Raw genomic sequence first — 20,934 nt, 5'->3', positions numbered from 1 at the left:
TAAACATGTTTTAAATTAAGAGTATCTTGTGACAAAATTGCATCAATTTGAGTCAGTTAAACACTATGCGGTCCTCAATAAAAATACTTTTTAAAAATTCATTCATTTTGAAGCAGATGCTGAAGCAGGTTTCCTGAGGTAGAGGCTGAAAGGACCCTGAAAGGTTCTGACCGAGCTATAGCAACTCTCCGAAAAACTAAGAACAAACCCCTCTGCACAGTGACCATGAAAACACAGATCTGTTTCACCAAAGAAAGTTCCTCTGCAGTCCTCACATGACATTGGAGTTCAGAATAATTTTCTTGAGACATCAAAGTCAGACAAGCACAATTTTCAGAAGTACATTAAATAGTATTTATTGAGTTTGCAATTTCAGGGGCAAAGCTATAATCTCAGTCCCAGCTATTCACACACTGTGGCACTGTGCCCTCATGTTCTTCCACCCATTCGACAAATGAACAATAACATGGAACATCATAAAGAGGAGGTTTGAAAAAGAACAACCCTATACTCTCAGTTTTGAAAACGGGAAGTAAACTGAAGTCTTGTTCTCATTCACAAATACATTTGACTTCTTGATTAAAGATAGTATGTGTTTACAGAAGAATAGACTATCCTGATGCTTGGGAGAAGGTATGGGATGGTTGATCTGCAGGAAGTAAAATTGTGGAGGGCACCGAGAGCTTTTCCATAGCACAGTGACAGCTGGATGGTTAATGCAGACTTCAGACTGCAAAGAATTCCTCACTAGAGGGAGGGATGCTACCAAATATCCAGCTGGGAAGAGCTTCTCTTCTTGGGAAGCCTTTGTGTCTGGGACTGATTCTGTGGGTGCATATGGTCAACAAACCATCAAGAGCCAGCCTGTAAAATTTTACGGCCCAGGTTGTTTTCATTTTCACCATGGTGACCCTTCTGCGTAGTAAAAAAAGGCATCACACAATATACACAGATCCATATTTACACAATAAATGTAAAAAGAGGAAATTAGATACAGTGACATTTATGTCCAGGCATTAACAAACAAGATCGCTTGTGTTGATTCAGGGGTTATTCATAGTTCATTTAAGCAAGTCCTTTTCTCCACACATGGGTTCTCTTGTTTTGCAAATGAGAGCCAGCAGGATGTCTCACTGTAAGAAACAGATGCTTGCTCACCCTTAAACCATGGTCATGACCTTCAGAGAGGCAGGCTGGAATCTCCTAATCTTCTTCTTTAGTGCCTTTGAAGCTTTGATGCGACAGATTTTGGGCACTGGGGGAAGAGGCTTGGAAGCGGCCTGGACAGTCCCCGCTTGTCTGACGGAACCTTCAGGCCAAATCAGCTCGGTTTCATCCCCCTCATCATAGTCAAGGGCAAGGCTGCTGCTGCTACTGCTGCCATCCAAATCGCTTTCACTGGACTCACTGTCCCCAAAACGGTTAGTTGTGAAATCGCTGACCTCCCCTTCGCTGGTCTCTGCGATGGTGGAGTGGAAGAGGGAAGCACACTCGGCAGAGTACTCCGAGTGGTCCGACTCGCTCTTGGCATAAGCGCCGTGGCGCTGGCTCTTGGAGCGCGCCCTCATACTGACAGTGCGCAGAACCCCAGCTCGCCTTGCTGGCTGCCTGGGTGCTCCCAGGCCAAAGCTGCTGGAGAGGCTGGCCAGGTGGGCCTTGGCAGAGATCTCCACCGTGGACTGCCACTTGCGCTGCTTCTTCTTGTTGGCTGTGTCTGTGTCAAGGGAACACAGTGCATTGGCAGAGGCTCTGTAGAGCTCCGGCCTGGATGGTGCTGTGGGGAGCCGGATCTGCACGGGGAACAGGCTAGACTCGGAGCACGACCTGCCGGTCACGTCACCAGAGTATGAAGGTCTCCGTGCGAGGCTCTTTGCTCCATGTGGCCTTTGGGGCTGATTCCACTCAGCAGGGAGCCTGGCAGCCCCGTGGGACCCTCTCGCCTTCTCCATGCAAAAGGCTGGCTTTCCAGGACGTAGTACCTTTTCACTGTTCCTCCTCTTTATCTTCACTGCTTTTGTTTTGGAGCTGGCAAACTTGACCCGGACTTGGTGGGATTCTGCAGGGACAAACTGAGCATGAACAAACTCACTCCGTGTCACTCGCTCATGACCCCCAGCACTAGCCAGTTTGGCGTTGCCACACCTTTTGAGGGGCAGTTTTCCGGGTGGAACAGCTTTAGCGTTCCAGGCACTGGGGCTGGAGTCCTCCTGGCACAGCTGTGAGCCGGATGAACTGTGCTCCACACTGCTGTCCGTTGCTTCTGCCAGAGGAGAGCCCCTTGCTGCTGACTTGGCAGGGTAACAACTATTCACAGCTGACGGCTCTGTGTCAGGCCGAGCGGATGGCTGTTCTTCATTCACGCAGCGCATGGTCTCCTGCTGCTTGGCACATTCCCCCTCCAGCACCTCTCTCTGCAGCTTCCCTTCAGCTTTGTTACTTTCCAGAGAACTTGCTTGTTTTTCCAGCTGGCTACTGCTGCTGTTAATTTTCACTCCACCGGCACTGGGGGTTATAATGAGTCTCTGGTGCATTGTGGCTGGCTGGCTCTTTGTTGAAACCCACTCACTGGCATCAGCCCGACTGTTCCCTTTGCATCTTGTCAGCTGCAGTAATTTATTGATGTAACCCCCTGGCTTGGCCTCAGTGGTTGGCCTAGTCCTAATCAAGCTGGGACCTGTCACACTAGGCATGGGTTTGCTGGGAGGAGCCTGGAGGTCTGCTTCTGGGGATGTCCCCACCAGGGAGAAAAGGGGACTTTGTAAAGCCACTGCATGAAGGGGGCTAGGGTAAGGGTACACATCAATGCCATTCTTGGAGACCAAGTCATTCTGGAATTTGGGGTCCATGCTGAGCAAGTGCATGTCTCCGGCTTGGCACAGAGGCAACATGGATTTGGGATCTGTCTCTTTCTGAAATCTAGCGTCTGCTGGGATGAGTCTTTCCAAGTCACCTACAGAGTGGATGAAAATAAACAACCTAATTAAATCACAGACAATTACATTCAAACTGGCTTATGCTAAAAGTGCTATTTCAGAGGGGTGTGCTAGCTTTTACTAAAATCAGTGCATGAATGAAGAAAACAGTTTCAGTCCTCCAAGATCACCAGATTACTCCAACGCTTTTATTCACCTGAGCATAACAGAGATTAGAATGCCTTTTAATGCCAATAATAAAACTCATGCCTTTGCAGGAAATTTAAACTGTGCCACTTGGATGACAGTAAATCTGTGCATTTATAAAAATGTTCTAGAATGTCACAGACTAACAGGAACTCAACCAACTAAATGAAAATATGGGATTACTTTTAATTCTTAGCAGACATAAAAAGTAAATCCAACAACCAGAAAGCCTGAAGCTGAATGTCATGTAAAATTATCCATTAAAACAGATACAGTTTTTGAACACCTTCCTCCCAGGACAGGATAAAGACTTCCTCTGGACATATGACTATAACTCAGAAATTTCTGAGATTTCCAGCATGCAGAGCCAGTGGTATTTTTTTCAAAGTGGTTAAATTGCATTCCAGCTTTTCCTCCTACCCTTTTATATCATGTGTCTTGGAAAAGTCTATAGTACTCTACAGCTGTTTTAAGAGGACTTAAGCAGACACTGGGTTATAGTTTTTCTTAACCTCTTAAATGCTGGAAGCTGTAGTTGCTTTTCTTTTGTATTTTGCTTTAGTAAGGCATTAGTAAACAGAAGCACCCAATGCACACAGGAAAGCCATTAAGACTTATATGTCCCATTGGCCAGAGAGTGGAGTGATTCTACTTTTCCTTAATTCCACATCCAGTGGAAACTCCTAACCAGATCTCTCATTTCATTTGGTAACATTACCAGTCTCATGCCTTTCTCAAGTAAGTAACTTTTAGAGTATTTAATTTCAGAAAGAAATATTCAGGTTTTATCAAAAGGCAGAAAACCAGGAATGCCCTAAGTCTGTGTGTGGGTTTTTTAAAGTCAACCTTAAGGACATAGAAGAATGTACTAGAGAACCTTTACTCTGACAGAGAAAAAAAATCTAAGGGTAACTACTTACGCAGATGGGAGGCTCAGTCCCTGAAGATGGCATTTATGGCCACCAGTTCATCTCTCTTAAATTTTGAGTACTGTCAAGGTTGCTGCAAGTTACACTTGACTGCTGCACCTTCCTCTCAGGAGCATCTCCTGTGCACTGAGAGGACAGGTTGTGTGAAGCAAGACTGTTCCACTCAGACAAGTCATCTGATAGAGTGCTATGGTGCTATGTTACCTCTGGTACCAGAAGTACTGGAACCATCTGCAGTCATCCTGGGTTTCTCTGTACAACAGTGCAGACTTCAGTGCCAAGAAATCCTTAGCTAGCTGATTTCCTGGCTGCTTCATTCTACCAGGAAACCCAACCATCAAATCCAACCACATATTGCACTTAGAGTGACTATTTCTGTCCTGTGACAGGAAGCTTTTGAAAGACTTCAAAATTTAGCACTGTCTGCAGTACCCTACCTAAGGCACTTACAGACCTGTGGTAAGGATGATTTCTCAAACAGCGTATTTTCATAATGAGAATTCTTTAGGAAATTGTTGGCAATGTGTAGTGGTGCTCTCTTGTGCAAACCAGGAAGGTGTCAAAAGAATGCTGTGCTTGTGGTGTCTCAGCAAGCTTTCCACTTGCCATGGAAAAAAAAAGGCAATTGGTTTGTACCTGCAGTTACCTGTGGGACAAGCTAAGGAAAGGAAAAGAGACATTTCTTCCCCTTTCCAAATGATGCTTTTCTGAAGTAACTAACATCTTGCCTTACCTCCTGCAATGTTGTCACCTTAGCAGGAACTGTTTCTTCAGCACTTCAACCACTACTACCCCACTACTTATGTTTCTCACACTGAAGGAAGTCACAAGTTGTAGCCAGGAAGAAGGGAGGTGGTGGTGGAAAAAAGAGGGATGGTTGAAGGAGGTCTGTAGCCTCATTCCCACTTACTTAACATCAACTGTCCCTTTTTCTGCTAGTCTACGTCTGTATCCAAAAAAAACATAAAGCCCCAGGGGTCTTAGCAAAATGTTGCAAGGCAGGAAAGCTTCTGATAGAACACACTGCAATGTGAACATGGAAGCCATGGATCATTAAGCTCAGCTCCATCCCCATCCTCTGAGAAGCCTTGAGGAGACTTTGCTTTTATGCTATAATTTACCACCATCGCTTCAGGTGGGTCAGCACAGATAGGTACAGAACAGGTGGTCTTTCCTTCCGCTCCAGGCAAGCCAGAGATGAGCTAGCTCAGGTCAAGGAGCTGTGGGGACTCCACAGCGACAGGACTTGAAATGATGTTCCCAGTGGCTTCCCTTTTTCTATAATGGAACTGTCACACATTCGGCTGGGTCACTGTATGAACTCACTAACACAAGATTGCTCTGAGGCCATGGAAGGACCCAAAATAAGACACAGTATGATGCCAATTCACTGATGGGCAAACAATAGATTTGGAATATTAATGTACTTATCTATTTTGTCTAAAGGTATGATGTAAATTCATGGTTGATCCACTATTTGGGCTCATGACTGGTTCCTAGACAGTCAATTAACTTTTCCTGTCTGTTATCTCTAACCGTACATAATAAATTATGAGTACTGTTTGAGCCCACATTCATTTGGATAAATACAGAAAGGTATATATAAGTATTATCATACTCATTTTACAACAGATGGAGAAAACAGGCACTAAGTCTGGAAGTGTCTCTCCTTAGATTTCTATAAAATCTTTCCCAGTAAAATGCATCATCTCTAATTTTTAATTCACCTTACATTTTTCATACATTCTTGCACTTTCACACAAGGTACTTCAAATACTGCAATTTTTCTGATTTCACAAGCAGGTAAATTAAAAAGGTATCTCAACATTCATCACAATTTTATCTCATGCACTTAAATATTCTTCCATTTCTAAATACATATGTCTTCATATTTGTTATTGTTTAAAAGTATCTGAGTATGGAGACAAGTGAAAGTTGGACATTAAATGGTTTGGCTCTGTGGTTTTGATTAATTCTCACTTTGTGTATTAAAAATGAGTGCTATATATTGACTACACATTGGTATATTAGGTCCTAAAAGTAATAGCCAGGATTCTTCCCTTCTCTTGAATGAGTATCCAGTTCTGCAGTCAATTACCTGTGGAAACTGGCCTTGGTCGGGACCTGGCAGGAGTCCCAGAAATGTCTGTGCTAGCTGTAATCCGACATCCATCGCTGACATAGGTTCCCTGCTGTTGGAAGCTGGTGGTGTGCACAGTAGTTTCATCTGCAGACTTGGGTCGGTAATCAAACACAGTGAGCCTTGCTTTAGGGTGTTGAGAGCCCGGCAAGAGACTGGTGTGGGAGGAGGAGATGGACTCACTGTACACAGAGGTACAAGAATTGGAGAGTGAGCAAGAACCACCGTCGCTAAGGTCATAGAATCCTGCAGTTAAAATAAACAGGAAGATATTTCTTATTTACAGTAACTAAACATGCTCCGTAGAAGAAAAATGCAGAGAATAAAATAAATCGTTTGCTATGTGCCACAGGCCTAAATTTATGATCATTTATTTAGGTAACTTTAACAGAGGTATACTCTAATTCAACCAACTTATATTGGGCTTCTGCGTATTTACTTAGGCCCCGAGCCAGCTTGGCACGCACATGCATGCTTAGTTCTGAGGGTGGGATGGGGTGAAGTGCAGCACCATCACACCCAGTTCTTCACTGGAGAATGTCTTTGGGGACTATTATGCAACTGATGTAAAACAGGGCCGTCTTGCACTGTTGTAACTTGTGCTAGGTGCGTACAAGCACAGCTTGCATGGGAAAGTAGAGTAAAACTAGCCTGTGGTCAGAGCTGCCAGGTCTGTGATAGCTGGAACATCTAAGGGCAGAGAATAGAGGCTGTGTCCCCTCCCCAGGTCTTGCGATCCTTGCCAATTAATTATGGAAGTATTAAAAATGGTCAAGATAGGAATTTTTATTATTCCTCTCTATATAAAGGAAACAGAAAAGGAAGCTGTTTCCTTTTGAACTGTGTGTATGTGCCTAAGCACACAAGTCCTGAATTTAAAACACTCAACAGAAACTTGCACTTTCTATACCCACTCTAAGTACCAGGCTGCAAATTCATATGCTGTAAATAAAAAAAATATTTCTTGTCTCACTGAAGACTTAAGGCATTTCAAAATTATGTTTAAAAAGAAGTATTCCCATTGTCCCAGACTAGATGACAGAAACCGTTTTTAACAGACATCGTAGCTGTAAAAGTCTGCAATACAGCATGCTCTGTGAATGGGACCAGAAAACTGAAACTCAATTTCCTTCTGTCTATGACAGCTTTAGTCAACAAACTGTTGGGGTGTTTTTTCTCACTGTCTTTTAATAGAGCTGTTTCATTTTTATATAAACTATCAAACATTAACTTGGCCAGAGCACTGCGGTGGTAGTGATCTTCAAAGCTTTAGTGAGGTTCAGGACCCTTCTTGGATTCAATCAGAGCATTGGTATGGATGCTGATCTTCTTCACTTCTAGCAAATAGTTTAGCCACTTTGCCAATGGTCATTCTGCCCTTGACAAGGTAATTTAACAAATCTGTCTGCCTCTCTTTCCATTTGTGGCTAAAATGTCCATTTTAAAATAATAATAAAAAAAAAATCCAGAAAAAATGCTGTTTGAGTGAATAAGGATTTTCCAACTAAATGAACTTTGCAGGAAAATTTCCACCAGCGATGTGAGTGTGCTCTGTGCCGGAGGGCTACTCTCCACCTCAGCCATGGGGCACTGTTTCTGACCAAACAATACAGAGAATTTTACTTAGCAGTTGACACCCTTCAGTTCTCCTAGCACTACAACACGGGGAATAAATGACCCAATGCACATTACCTGAGCTGGGCCGGCTGTCGCTATCCAAGTATTCACTGGAGGTCTTACTGACGTCTAATTTCAGCTCACTTATTCGCTGGTCTAGCTGATCAAGGTGGCTTTTCAAGCCGACATCCTGTCTCCTCAAACGAGACTAATTCACAAGTGAAGGGAAGAAGGAGGAAATGAAAAATAATCACAGTTAGAATCTCAGCAGCAATGCATGAATTCAGGCCATCTGTGCTGGACAGATTCTGCTCTTACAAAGTGTTTTTCTTAGCTAGGGACTGTTGCAATTGGCTTTCTTGCAACAAGACTGACATAATGGACAAGCACAAAACATTCTGCTTCTCAGCATATATTGTCTTCTGCCCAGCTGAACACATTCTCAAAACTTTTCATACTAAATATACTTACTTTAACCTTTTGTTACATGTTACATGGCTGGAACTGTATCTCTAAAGAGGATGCAATCTTTTAATTAATAAACATATTAATGTTATTTTGCCATATGCTGCCTCTGAGCAGAGGACGAGATAAACATTACAGATTATTTGCATGAACTCTTAAGACGCCACCTGATGAAAGGAAACCACTGTATGTAAAGGTATCTTACAGTCACAGAAAGTAAAGGCAGCACACTCATTTCTGCAAAACCCTTGGCTTTGACGATGCCTTTATAGTTGAAAGCGTACACTGCACAAATTGTGCCATCTATTTTGCTGAAAATTTTCCTTGATTGTCTCATGGCTAGATTATTTCCACGCATTTTACACAAGGAGAAGGTGGCATTTGAATACTGCTGTGAAAATGACTGCATTTAAAATAAATGGTGCCTTGAGCTTGTGAATAACCTTTCAGGAGCCAGCAACAAGGTCCTTTGCGTACTGTAATCACTGACCAGGCTGATCCGAGGTAACAGCTCCTGCAGTTGCTCCCCCAGTATTTATGCCGTCAGCTTGGCTAGGCAGATGGCCAGGCATTAGGTAGCAGCCAAAGAACCACAGTTGGTTTCTGTCACAAACTTCTCACATGGCACTTGGCAAATTATCTAGGCCCGGTCGCTATTTAGGCAGCTTCTAATTATATCACCCTTCAGCATCCATCCAACAGTACTTTGCAGAAAGGTGGTTTCTTGAAGTTGGTTGTAAAGTTGTGCTCACAGCCCTCGAGGGGCTGGACTTCCACACAGTAATGGTGAGAAAAACATGACTAAGATGATGTGTATGTTTCAGATTTAAAAATAAAAGTGGCAGTTCTAGCAGCTTTATCAACCCCCAATATGACAAAAATATAATCTAGCTCCCTTGAACTAATTAAAGTATCTGTAAAATTAAATGACATGCAGAAAATAAAAATCAGTATGTACACATTTTTTACTCCACTTTCCTTGTATTCAGATTATTCAGCTTTTAATACTTGCATTTTTAGGTTTCTCCATAGCTATAAATACTAAAGGCAAGGACAGCTAAGGTCCTACGGTAATCAGTAAATGATTAGAAGGTAGGATTCAAGGAAAAAAGACAGATGTCCTGAGTCTCATAAGACAAGTTACGGCTGGTGATGCTGCTGAGAAGAATAAAAGGGTATTTTTAGCATGCTTTTATGGAGAACTGGAGGAACATATAAAACACAAGAAATAAAGCCCCTTTTTGTTAGTGTCGCACATCTTACAGTGAGCTCCAGAGGCTCATAACTGCTTCCTAGAAAAATCTGTGCTGATTTTCCCTCTTCCAGTTTCATATAAACAAAAAGGAAGGGAAGAATTGGATAATAAAGGAGATTTTCTACCCCATCTGAATGATGAATGACTTCCTCAGTACTTCTTTATTTCCTTTACGGTGAAAAAGCAAAAACATGTCGTGCCTCCTTCAATCCTACCTACTCGGGAAATCACAAAGTTTTGTTTTCACGGCTGGAATTAATTGCTTAATGATTAATGTTTTGCCAGCCAATCCCTCAGTCTGTGGTTTCTGATTAATGACAGAGAGGCCACAAGGCTCTCAGGTATTCAAAGATTATTTATTATACCTCCAGGTTCTGTCTGCGCCTTCACAGCATGTTAACCAACACACATGATTTACATCATCATTTTTAACCCTTTTATGGTGTCTCACGCCACCGAGTTTTCATGTTTCCGGCAGACTTCATGGTTTTGATCTTTCAGTTAACAACTCATGCACTCCTAGATGAGAAGCATTCCTCAAACCATTTGGATGAGGATGACTTTTCCGGTGTGTTTGCTTGAGGTTGTTATTGCTCTAATAACCACATAAACAGCACCCAGAACAATAAACCCTAAAAACACTCTTTCTCAATTCACAACATGAATTTTACATGAGACAAAACCTTGCAGGTGAAACCATCTGTTTGCTTTGGGCAATGCAGCTGCGAACACTTCTGTACACTGCACAATGCAGGACCAGACTTTCCAAATCAACTTGTACTATTGATGTCCTACAGTTTTTGGGAGCCAAATCTGGGATATTGTCATACCAATCATTTTTCAAAAGGAAGAACACTCTCTGAAAAACAGGTTCCTTTATGTGAACACGAACTGGCACCCCAGATCAAGGCACCAAAAACTGCTGGTCATACTTGACTATTCTTAACTATTAATCCCTCCAGTTAAAGATGGGGTTGACACTTACTGGTTGTAGATTAACACCTGACAACTTTATTAATCCATCTCTATTTTGGAATGGACAAAAGATAGCATTACTCTTATCTAGCTTTGCACATGTAAAATCTATTCACCATTGGGTCTTTTTGTAACTGATGGTGCAAAGCAGCTAGTTTCAGAGGAAAGTTAATCTCACCTATCCCAGACCCTTACTCTAGAGTGAGAATTCCTTCTGGAAACACCTCTTTCTCTCAGTTGAGAAAAACTTTAAATTTTTTTAATATTTAAAAAAAAATATCCCTGGTTTAAAAACTATCTAAAGGGGAAAAAAATGTGTGCAAAATGCAAGGTACCAAGAGTTTTGGGTGGTTTTTTTCTCTTCAGTATAATGTGTCCCTTAACACATTTTTAAAACATCATAAGACACCTGAAAGCTTGCAAAACAAAATCATCAGATTCAAATCAAATCAACCAATTTTTATAAATATGCTATATGAGGAAACAGCTGAGAAAATACTGGATGCTGCAGCCTTAGCCATCCATGATACAGACGGTATCATAGATTTCTTTCTTTGTATTAGCCCAAATTTGCATGTCTCCTTTTTCCTCTATGTCTCACCAGGATATAGTTTGGCCAAGAGACTAGTTTAGCACCTTTGGAATCACCGACAGCAGATGGCATCACATAACGCTGCTTCTCTTCTGCTACAGACAGTTGATCTTGCCTGCACTGTAGTAACAGGCAGCTAGCTGCCAGAAGAGCCCCTGGCCACCAGAAAGAGAGACACTGGCTGGGGCAAAAAAGGACATGACAGCTACAGGCAGCAGAAAGCCTGCAGTCCTGCTGCCTACAGCAGACTGCTGGAAAGCCAGCTGCTGGCTCTTGCTGGTGCTTGTTGGGGAATTGACTGGGATGATGAAGTGGCATCTATACGAGGCATTTGATGGCTCTGCTCCAGCCATTTCTGCTAGGGGCACCGGACTCCTTGAGGGTACTACCTCTGCTCTGTTTCTCACCTTACCATTATAGAAGCCTGGCTTGACTCTTTGTCTGCTCTGTTTCCGTTGCTGAGATGCCTTCAGCCAGCTCCAGCTGATACAGCTTCCCTATGTTATGTTGAAAGGACCAAACTTTTTATGAATTAGAGTGTGATCAGGCTAAAGCCCTACTTGAAACTTGGATCAAGATACACCGCAAGACAAAACTACATTTACATTGTTAATGAGTTTCTCAATCTGAAAAGTTTATAGAGCAGCGATCACAGTCTACCATCCAATGGGCCAAGAACAACAACAATGAAGATGTAACACTCCCTGAGCAATGCTTTGCATTGCATTTTCTGTTGTTTTTAGTTTTAACTTAATTTTCTGTGATCGTGAACATAATTTTCAAGGGTATTGAGTGCAATACACTGCTTGTGTCACCAAGAAACAGTTTTCAGCTGTGGCTGCCAAGTTCCTACGATCTGTGGACTACTTCTAACAGGACTGTGAAAAACCTGTTTTCAACTGGGTTTATGCACCTCTACTCAAATATATCTCTGCAATTTGCAGGCGAAGAAAACCAGCGAAGGTACCAGGTACACCAGTCTGAAAAGCTTCCAGCAGCCACGGGTCAGTCGGATGAGCTTTTTTATTACAGCTTTAAGCATTTGCACTTTTTTTTAAGAACCAGCCCCTGGATTTACGTAGTTCTGACTCATCCCTCTCAAGCTTTATGGATACTTCCCTCCCAGGCACCCCTAGAAGACAAGTTTCCCATAATTGCACTGGCACCTACTGGTGAAATCTGTCCCGCTCCTGCGGTGTACCGAGTTACCCTCATCTTCCTGACTCCTTAATTTCTAAAGGCAGCAATTAAAGGCCACTTTTTTTCTTCTGTTTTAATGGTTAGTTTCTCCCATGTCCTTGGAAGGCCTTATAAAGTGCCAGTAAAGTCCTGCCAAACTAATCTATTTTTCATATTTTATTTGAAAAATATATAAACAAATGAGTAATTAAAGCACAACAGCCGACATGAAAAAAGAACAGTCACTATGGTCAGAGGTCATTGGTGTTTCTGTTAACCCAGTGGCCCCAGACAGGCAATAAATGCCTTCAATTCTTTCGTTTAGTTAAAAAAAACCCTAAGAAATAAAATAGGGCCATTAGTTAAAATTATCAATGACAGGTAATCAAGTGGTTGGCAGTCCACTGGCCCTGCATTTTTTACTTTAATCAAGATATGCCCGCTGCTGTGATTTCTTGTGTGTGACTAGGTTTCCGTGAAGGTTAAAGCCAAATTTATTCCAAGATGCTGCCTGATAGAGCTGCCTCCCGACAGCGAATAACCGTGTCGTTTTCACACCCGACTGATAACTGACGGCCAAGCCCTGTACCAGCACAGGGAGGGAAAGGGGTCTGAATGAAGCCCGAGTTTACTGACGCGTGTAATTGCCCATACTAGAGATTAAAGTCCTTTACCCTTTGATTGTTGTCTCACCTATGAAACTTGTTTCAGTCGCAATTCAGAATTGTTTTTTCTTTTCCAAACCCCCAAGTGCCTGGTGTAAGGCTTCACATACAAGGCCTGGCAGTCAGTTACTCTCTTTTGATCACGCGAACCGTGGCGAGAACAAAGTACTCCTGGCCCACCAACACCCTCCTGACGGCCTGACCCCCACCGGCACACAACTGCGTGGGCAGCCATAGGTGTGCACACTTACGTACAGCCACATAGGCGTGTGCACAGCGGGGTAGGCACATAGGTGGGTGCGCACACACGCCCAACACCAACCCCCTGCGCCCTTAGCCTATTTCTGCCTATCTCACTCTGCGTGTCTTTTGATCTCCCAGTCAAACGGCCGCTGCGATTAAGAGCTGAGCGCTCGAAGGCGTGATACACGTATTACTGAAGTTAATCATCTCCTGCTCCCGGGCTCCGATGAATGAGCAATGCCGGGTAACAACTTCTCCCCGGCGCTGCCGCTGGCACACAGCCCTCTAGCAACCCTGCGCATTTCGGGGCGATGAATACGGCCCAGGTGAGCCCCGCCTGAGGGAAGGCGGCGACCGTTAGAGCGGCTGCGGCGGGGGCGGGCACCGCTCTCGCCCCAGCGACACCCCCGGCCCCGCCGCTCGCACCTGCCGGCGGGGGAGCGGGGCCGGCGGGGCGCCCTCGCTCGCTGCTCCCGGCCCCGGAGCGGCGCCGGCGGCTGCCGAGGGGCAGCCGGCTGTCAGGCAGCCCGGTGCGGGGCGGCCCGGCGGGGCTCCCCTCCGCCCGCCCGCCCTCAGCACCGCGGCCCGCCAGGGCCCCCGGCGGCGGGGAATGGGCCCCGGGGCAGCGGGGCGTCCCGTCCGGTGCCGTCTCTTACCAGCTGCTCCTTCAGGGCGGTGAGGGTGGCCTCCAGCCGGTGCTCCTTGCTGTGGGCGGCCAGGGGCTGCTCTCCGCCGGCCGCCGGCCGCTGCGGCATGGCCAGGGCGGCCCGCACCAGCTCCCGCTGCTTCTCCCGCAGCACCTGGAGCTCGTGGAGGCCGGCCAGGGCCGCCTGCAGCCTCTCGCCCACCCGGCCGCGATCCCAGCCGCCCGCCCGCGGGGCGCCCAGCAGCATCGTCAAGGCTGGGCCGCGACACCGTCCATGGCAGTGGGGCGGCGGGGAGGCGGCGGGGCTGCTCCCGCCCCGGGCCGTGCCAGCGGCGGGGTCCTCCCGCCCCGCTCCGCGGCTGGCACCGGAGCGAGTGAAGCGCGGCCGCGGCGGCTCCTGCGGTTTTGGAGGAGAGGTGGGGACGGGGGAGGGAAGGCGGGGGGAGGGAGGGAAGGGAAGAGGGAAGGGAACAGGGCTGCAGCGCCGGGGCCACCTCTCGGGGTGGATACGCGCGGCGAGGAGCCAGTGCCCGTCCGCTCCCTCCGCCCCGCGCGGGGGCGGCTCCTGCCTGCCCCGGGGGCAGCCCTCGCCTCGGCGCCGGGGGCCGAGCAGCCGACACTGGGGGCCGGGGTGCCGGGGGTCCGAGCAGCCGGCACGGGGTGCCGGGGGTCCGAGCAGCCGGCACTGGGGGCCGGGGTACCGGGGGGCCGAGCAGCCGGCACGGGGTGCCAGGGGTCCGAGCAGCCGGCACTGGGGGCCGGGGTACCGGGGGTCCGAGCAGCCGGCACGGGGTGCCGGGGTACCGGGGGGCCGAGCAGCCGGCACGGGGTGCCGGGGGTACCGGGGGGCCGAGCAGCCGGCACGGGGTGCCGGGGGTACCGAGCGGCGGGAGCGCCCGTCGCGGCCGGGCGCGAGCTCCCGGGGTGCTGGGGCGGCAGGACCGAGCCCGCCGTCGCGCTGCAGCCGCCTGCGAATGCAGCCGGTGCAAGGGTATAGTGCGGTGGGTGCTGGCAGGCAGAGCATTTCCCTCACAAAACCGGGGCGTTGTAACTCCATCCCTTCCCCTCATTGCTGGAGTTCCCTGTCAGGCACAGGCACAGCACCGGCACTCCTCATCCTGCTCTCCAGAAACCAAGTCAACTGGGACCTAATTGCAGAAGTTCGCTCACTTATACTGAACTGTTGGTTGAGACCTGTTTTGTGAGGTCAAGGTGTGGCTCAGCTCCCCCCATTCCCCCCCTCCAAAAAACCCCAAACAAAACCAAAACCAAACCAACCAAAAACCCCCAAAAATCATCACCACCACCCCAAAACAGAAAAAAACCCCGACCCCCTACTATGAAGGGCTCAGGATTTGCTTTAAATGGGACCTGAAAACACAACTGATCATGGAAATCCAAGGCTATGATGCTGTTGCTACCGAGAAATTCCTGTCTTAAAGCTCCCAAGACAGGCAGCTCCTTAGGTAGTTGGTTAGCAGGCGGCAAAGCCAGTATGTGTAGTCTGCAGTGATGCAGAGGGGGAGAAGAAGCTCTGATACCAACTGTGGTGAACACAGTGGAGACATGCTACAGAAGACTCAATTTTCTGCTGCCTACGCTGAAATAGGAAGCATTTGGATCCCACAGAACCTGGCATCACTGTGTGCCCCACTCAAGAGATGGAAATAATTTCAGGAAGGGGGTTGATTCTCTGTGAAGTAGTGAGCACACATGTGTCCCATCTGTCCATGGTTATCTTCTGTTCACCCTGCGGCTTATCTTTAAAAGCTAGCATACTTTCATTTGAATGCCACTTGACTTTGTACTGGGATTACGTGAGTTGAGTGAGTGGGAACCAGTTGCTCTGTCATCTGTGTTTCAAGTAGCCTTCTTTCAACACCATGTGTGGGTGGCCGTATCCACTACAGAGACTGCAGCCAGCTTACCCTTCCCTGTAGCAGTCCCTACCTGTAGGAATGTCAGAAGTACTAGGGCATTGTCAAATCCAGCTCCTGCTCTGTGTGTGTGTGTAATTATTCATGTGTTTGTTCACCAAGTCCTGCACAACACATTATTTGATAATCCAAGTAAGACCAAGCCTTGCTTTCACCATGTCACCTTCAACAGTTTTCATGTAGCTTGAAGATTTGAGAACTGCAAAGTTGAACTATGTCAGAAGGGGTCCAGAGAGGTCCTATTGTGACAAGTCACGCACAAATATTCACAAATGTCTCCAGCTGCAGATGGAACTGCAGGAGCAGGAGTGATTGATGGTCACAGCACTACAGTGCTTAGTTAAAGTGTGTATGAGGTATGACATGTATGACATCATCTAAGGCATATTTTGGGGTTTTTTTCTTTCTCTTTAATGAATATGCTTCTGCTCTTCTTCCTTACCCATTCATCTTGCTGAACTTCCCTCTGCAGAGCAATGCCTCAGTGCCAGGATGACTGAACTCTTCACCTACAAGGTGGAAAGAAAAACTGAGTTTAAGACTGAGATGCTTTTGAAGGTGCTGACAAAAGACAGCATGAACTGTCACCCCTCAGATGGAGGGTGGCAAACAGCCATCATTGTGTGGCATGTGGCAAGAATCTTGCAAAATGCCATTGCAGGTATGAGGAGCTGAAGCTTTTTTGTAAATCACTTGGCTTGGCACTTGTTAAAACAGACATACACCGCAGTTCCTTATTTTATTCAAACCATGTTCTAACATGACCAAATACGAGTCACTGACACAAATACCAGTTAGTATATAGTTGCTAGGAGAATTAGATAATATAAGGTTATATATCTTTCTTTTTCTCCTTCCTTTACAAGGAACTGTTATCCCTTGCTCTTTGTTCTTCCTCTTCTTTCATCTTTTTATCTTTTCATACATTAAATCCCAAATGGGCTATATCACAGCAGTATCTTTATTCTAATCATCTTCCTGATTATCCCCTGTGTTGTACTGATTACTTTCTTCCCCAGAACCCTTATGATGTCACTTAATCTTTTCAGATAACAAATAGCTCGTGTTACCTGATTTCTGGAGGAGAGAATAAAAGGTGTGAAATGCCCCCAAAATGAAAACTGTGAGATTATGTGTGTGTGTGTGTGGGGGTAGCAGTGAAGGTGAAAGCTTCATAGTAGGGACTGACAAAACTTCTGCTATTCTTAATGACTGATAGAGTAGAATGTTTGATATTGGTGCTTTTTAAAGTTTCACTAGACTTTAAGGATGACTTAAAAAAAAGGTAGCAATCTGTAAGTAACACACCGTTTTGCTGCCTAGCTTTAGCACAGTGAATCCAAATGCTGAAATTTAGCTTGCACTTTTCAGGAGCCAAAAGGTTTGACTTTTCACTTATGTTACTTTAATTCCATTAATTTCAAAGACATTACTCTTGATTTAAGCAAGAGTTGGAGTAAGATTCCTGTTTTCCACCTACAGATCCTGAGGATCCTTTTACAAAAAAGCTGTCGTAAAGGAATTACACGGCTGCAAAATCAGACACCAAACCAGTAGGAAATAAAGCAAGCTGTCTACATAACCTGACTTTAGGTCCTGATTTGTATGATGTGATAACACAGTGTTGTTTCACAGGTCTATTCCTCAATAAGTGTATAGAATCAAAGATGGATGATCAGTGGGCGACTATTCGTTGTCCTCTGTCCTCATGTTCCAGCCCACGCCTTATTTGTTGCAGATCATTTAAGCTGTGCGCTGCCGATAGAATTTTCTTTTGCTTTTTAAAAATATACTTGGCATTCTCACTTTTAAGTGTCTTACGGTATGAATGAATAATGTCTTCACAACATCCCAAAAGGTATAAAGCTGTTTTTGTTTTCAAGGAGGGACCCGGAGGTGTTGAGTTTCATTTCAGAAATGCTTGCTCGTTTTAGGTGCCCATTGGAGATGCCTTTGGCCTGATTTTTTTTAGTGTACTTAGTAGTACGCAGTTAATATATATCTCTTTTATTGTTTCAAACAGAGTTCCCTTTGACTTTAGTTGCAGTTCTGAGAACTCAGCACTTTGGTAAGTTGAATACTGGGCATTTTAATTTGAATCCCTAGAAAAAACACTAATTGTGCTCCTCATATGGAGCCAGCTTGGGTGTGCCTGCACCTGTGGTAGAGACATGCCCTCAGAGCCTCATAAACCACCAGAAAGAAGGCAGGTGTTATTTACCCTGTTTGGCAAATGGAGATGTACAAAGAGGTTAACCCTTTTACACAGGATCGAACAGGAAATCTGTGGTAGAACTTGAAAGTGAAGCCAAATCATTCATGTGACCACAGAAATTACTTTACTCCTTGTTTTGTGAATGCTTATTAGGCAGTTTGTGTGGGACTAATGTTAAGAGTAAGACAACTTCTATTGACCTCCAGATGTGTTTAAAAGTAGTTGAATGTTTGCTTTGGGTGAAGTCCAGAGTACACAAAATGCTTTTGTATACCAGACAACTTCAAGAGCTAAATTGCAGTTTGCTTCCCACCTTTGCTTATGTTTTGTGGTGAAAAATAATTCAAAGGGGTTTTTTGGTAACATTACCTTGTGGAGGTACCATTACTACATAGGCTTCAGCTTTATTTTATTGTGTTTTTAGCCTGTACTGACATTGCCATGCATAGCAATAGCTGACGAAGAATCTGTTTGTTTAGGACTACCTCTTGACATGACAGAAACTCAGTACATGCATCAGCATCCTCACTTTGCCCACCATCCTCCCTGTCCTCTGTGTTGTGCTGTTGTTCCTGGGAACTCCACAACCCTCTTGCCATTGATCCTACTGAGAGTCTCATGTAGAGACACTGCTGAAGGGAATCTTCTAAGCTGTTGACATCTGGCAGATGTTTAGAAGGTTAGTTGGAGGATGCAGAGCAGTCACATGTGGACTGAGACAAGCCTGACACAAGCCATTATCCTGTTCAAGATAAGGCAAAGTGCAATTTTTATACTTGTTGATCATTATTGTGTGCTCCAGAAGACATGTACTGAACGTATATCCTTTCACGTAAAAGATCCAAGGCACTGCTTAGTGGTACAGGGTTCCTCTGTGACATGGGATGGAGCCTTCTGCCATTTTTTGGAAATGTTAAGGTCAACCATTGAGAATATCCTGAAAGTCGCCTAAACCCTTACGTTGCCCTGGGTAGTGTTACTTCTGCACTAGCACTGTTTGCCAGAGAATGCATAGGATTGTATGTCCCTCTGTGAGATGCTTGTAAGTAAATTGCCATCATCCAGGCATTTTGTCTAATTAGCAGAGCAGCTGCCTTTGAAAACATTCTTCTTAAAAGCCCATGTCTGAAGGATTATTTTATTTAATTAGAAAGAAACAAGTCACTAGTGGGAAGGTCTCTTTGCAGAGTTCAGAGAATTTGATTTGAATTGGAAAAAATGACTTTTTGAACTATATGGATAAGGAAAAGGAAGTGAGAGTGCAGCTGACACACAGTTTCTGCTACAAAAACAGATTTGAATTGATGGAGGTCTTTAGAAAGAGGAATCTTTTAAAAACACTAGCAAAATCCTGCCTTCAGCTACCAGGGATTAAGAGATGTCCATCTGGTTTTGTGCTTATTTCTGTTTATTTTTCACAGGGTTGCAGACTGAGTCTCTTGTGACACTCACAGCACAATGGTGGGGGTTGCAGGGAAGGGAGGAGGGAGGAGGCTCTGCTGAGGGCTGTTAGAAGCATAGCATGAAAGTGCTTTTTCTTGTCTCTTTCCAGTTTATGCTCTCCATCTGAAATCTTTGGAACTACAAGCCTATATTTTGGACCATGTAGAAATGTGTGCATGTCCATAAATCTGTGGATAGATAGGTAAACTGGAGAGGCACATGAGCAATGTTGTACAGATGGGGACTCAAGAAGCATGAATACGCAGGCAAATGGAGAAAGTGGTGGGGACCAGAAATCCAGGTAGGCAGAAAGAGTGGCATACCATAGCCAGGATGAATCTGGAGGCAAAAGCCTGAGAGTTAAGTCAGAAAACAGTTAAGGGCATCAGTATTCAGAAAGAATAGGAGATGTGGGAACCTAATAGAGAGTGGAAAAAGTGTGATAAAATTTGGTGTAGCTATAATGGCTTCTTGCAAAGGATCTTGAAAACATTGATGTTCTAAACTAACAGGGAGGAACATGAAGAACTAACCATTTGAAGTGCAAGAGGTCTAAGTTTACAATAGATTGTAACCAGAGGTGTTGGGGGGGCACATGTACTGACTACAGTTGGCTTGGGGCCAGTGATCAGAGAGTCACTGCACCTCCACGTGTTCATGGACACTAAGTTGGTGTAAGACTTTGGGAGTAAAGGAAACAATTTGTCTTCTCTAAGAATGAGATGCCAAATGTGGATGCTGGGTGCTTCTGCCATGGGATGGACAGACCCAAAAGGGAGGACCTGGGCCAGAAGGCTGTCCCACAGGACAGGAGTAGGGAGGTTTTTGAAGAGGAGCTATCAGTAACTTGCTGCTAAGAGAGGCAGCAGCCCTCCCCCGTCACTTCAAAATCTCACCTCGGTTGTGATGGAAGGAGCCAGGCTGGCTGCTTGGGCTGGGACACAGGCAAAGAGGAATTGGAAGCAGGGTCATTCTGCTGCCCCTGCGGGCTGCGCCTCTTTTGTCACTGCCGGCACGAGCCCTCCTCTACAAGGAGGCTTGTAGCCTTGCACTGGGTTGTGCTCACTTGGGGCTGATTGCGCTTTTTCACCTCAGCTTCTGCTAAGAACAGTTTGCAGGTCAATGCTCACCTGAAATCAGGCACACAGAGCAGGGCACAGTCTGCCTTGTGCTGTTGCATCAGAAGCCAAGAAGAATGATGGTCATTTCTTCACATTGAGTGGTATCTTCTTTTATACCCATTGATCTCCCTCACTGGCGTCCTGATGAAAATTCAGAACTGACTGCCTTATAACCTAATTCTCTCTCACAGCCTCCCTTCTTTTCATATTTAATCCCATACATTATAGCTTGTATTTTTTTCCCATCAGAACCTCACTTTCTTCCTGTCCTTCTGATTTCCTTTGGCTCCGCAGCAATATTTTTCAGCCCTCATTATCATTCATAATGCTTAGCAAGTTCACATCATTACAGTATTGTTCAAAACCTTCTTCCTGGTCGTTAATGTTAAATGT

At 45.3% G+C, this 20,934-nt stretch overlaps 1 protein-coding gene across 1 annotated transcript in view; it reads right to left on the bottom strand.

Moving 5' to 3' along the window:
• Window positions 1–289: 289 nt before the first annotated feature.
• The window catches only part of DACT2 (dishevelled binding antagonist of beta catenin 2), a 31,027-nt gene continuing 10,382 nt past the window's right edge, over window positions 290–20,934 (bottom strand). The window contains 5 exon segments of the mRNA XM_056343629.1: window positions 290–2,950; window positions 6,147–6,434; window positions 7,881–8,013; window positions 13,836–14,260; window positions 14,263–14,793. Of these exon segments, the coding sequence (XP_056199604.1) occupies window positions 1,161–2,950; window positions 6,147–6,434; window positions 7,881–8,013; window positions 13,836–14,260; window positions 14,263–14,793 (3,167 nt within the window). The 3' untranslated portion in view covers window positions 290–1,160.

The sequence above is a fragment of the Falco biarmicus genome, chromosome 6 (assembly GCF_023638135.1).
Source record: "Falco biarmicus isolate bFalBia1 chromosome 6, bFalBia1.pri, whole genome shotgun sequence".
Taxonomy (NCBI): domain Eukaryota; kingdom Metazoa; phylum Chordata; class Aves; order Falconiformes; family Falconidae; genus Falco; species Falco biarmicus.
Note: the sequence above shows the minus strand (reverse complement) of the source record. Positions and strands in the feature narration are given on the sequence as shown.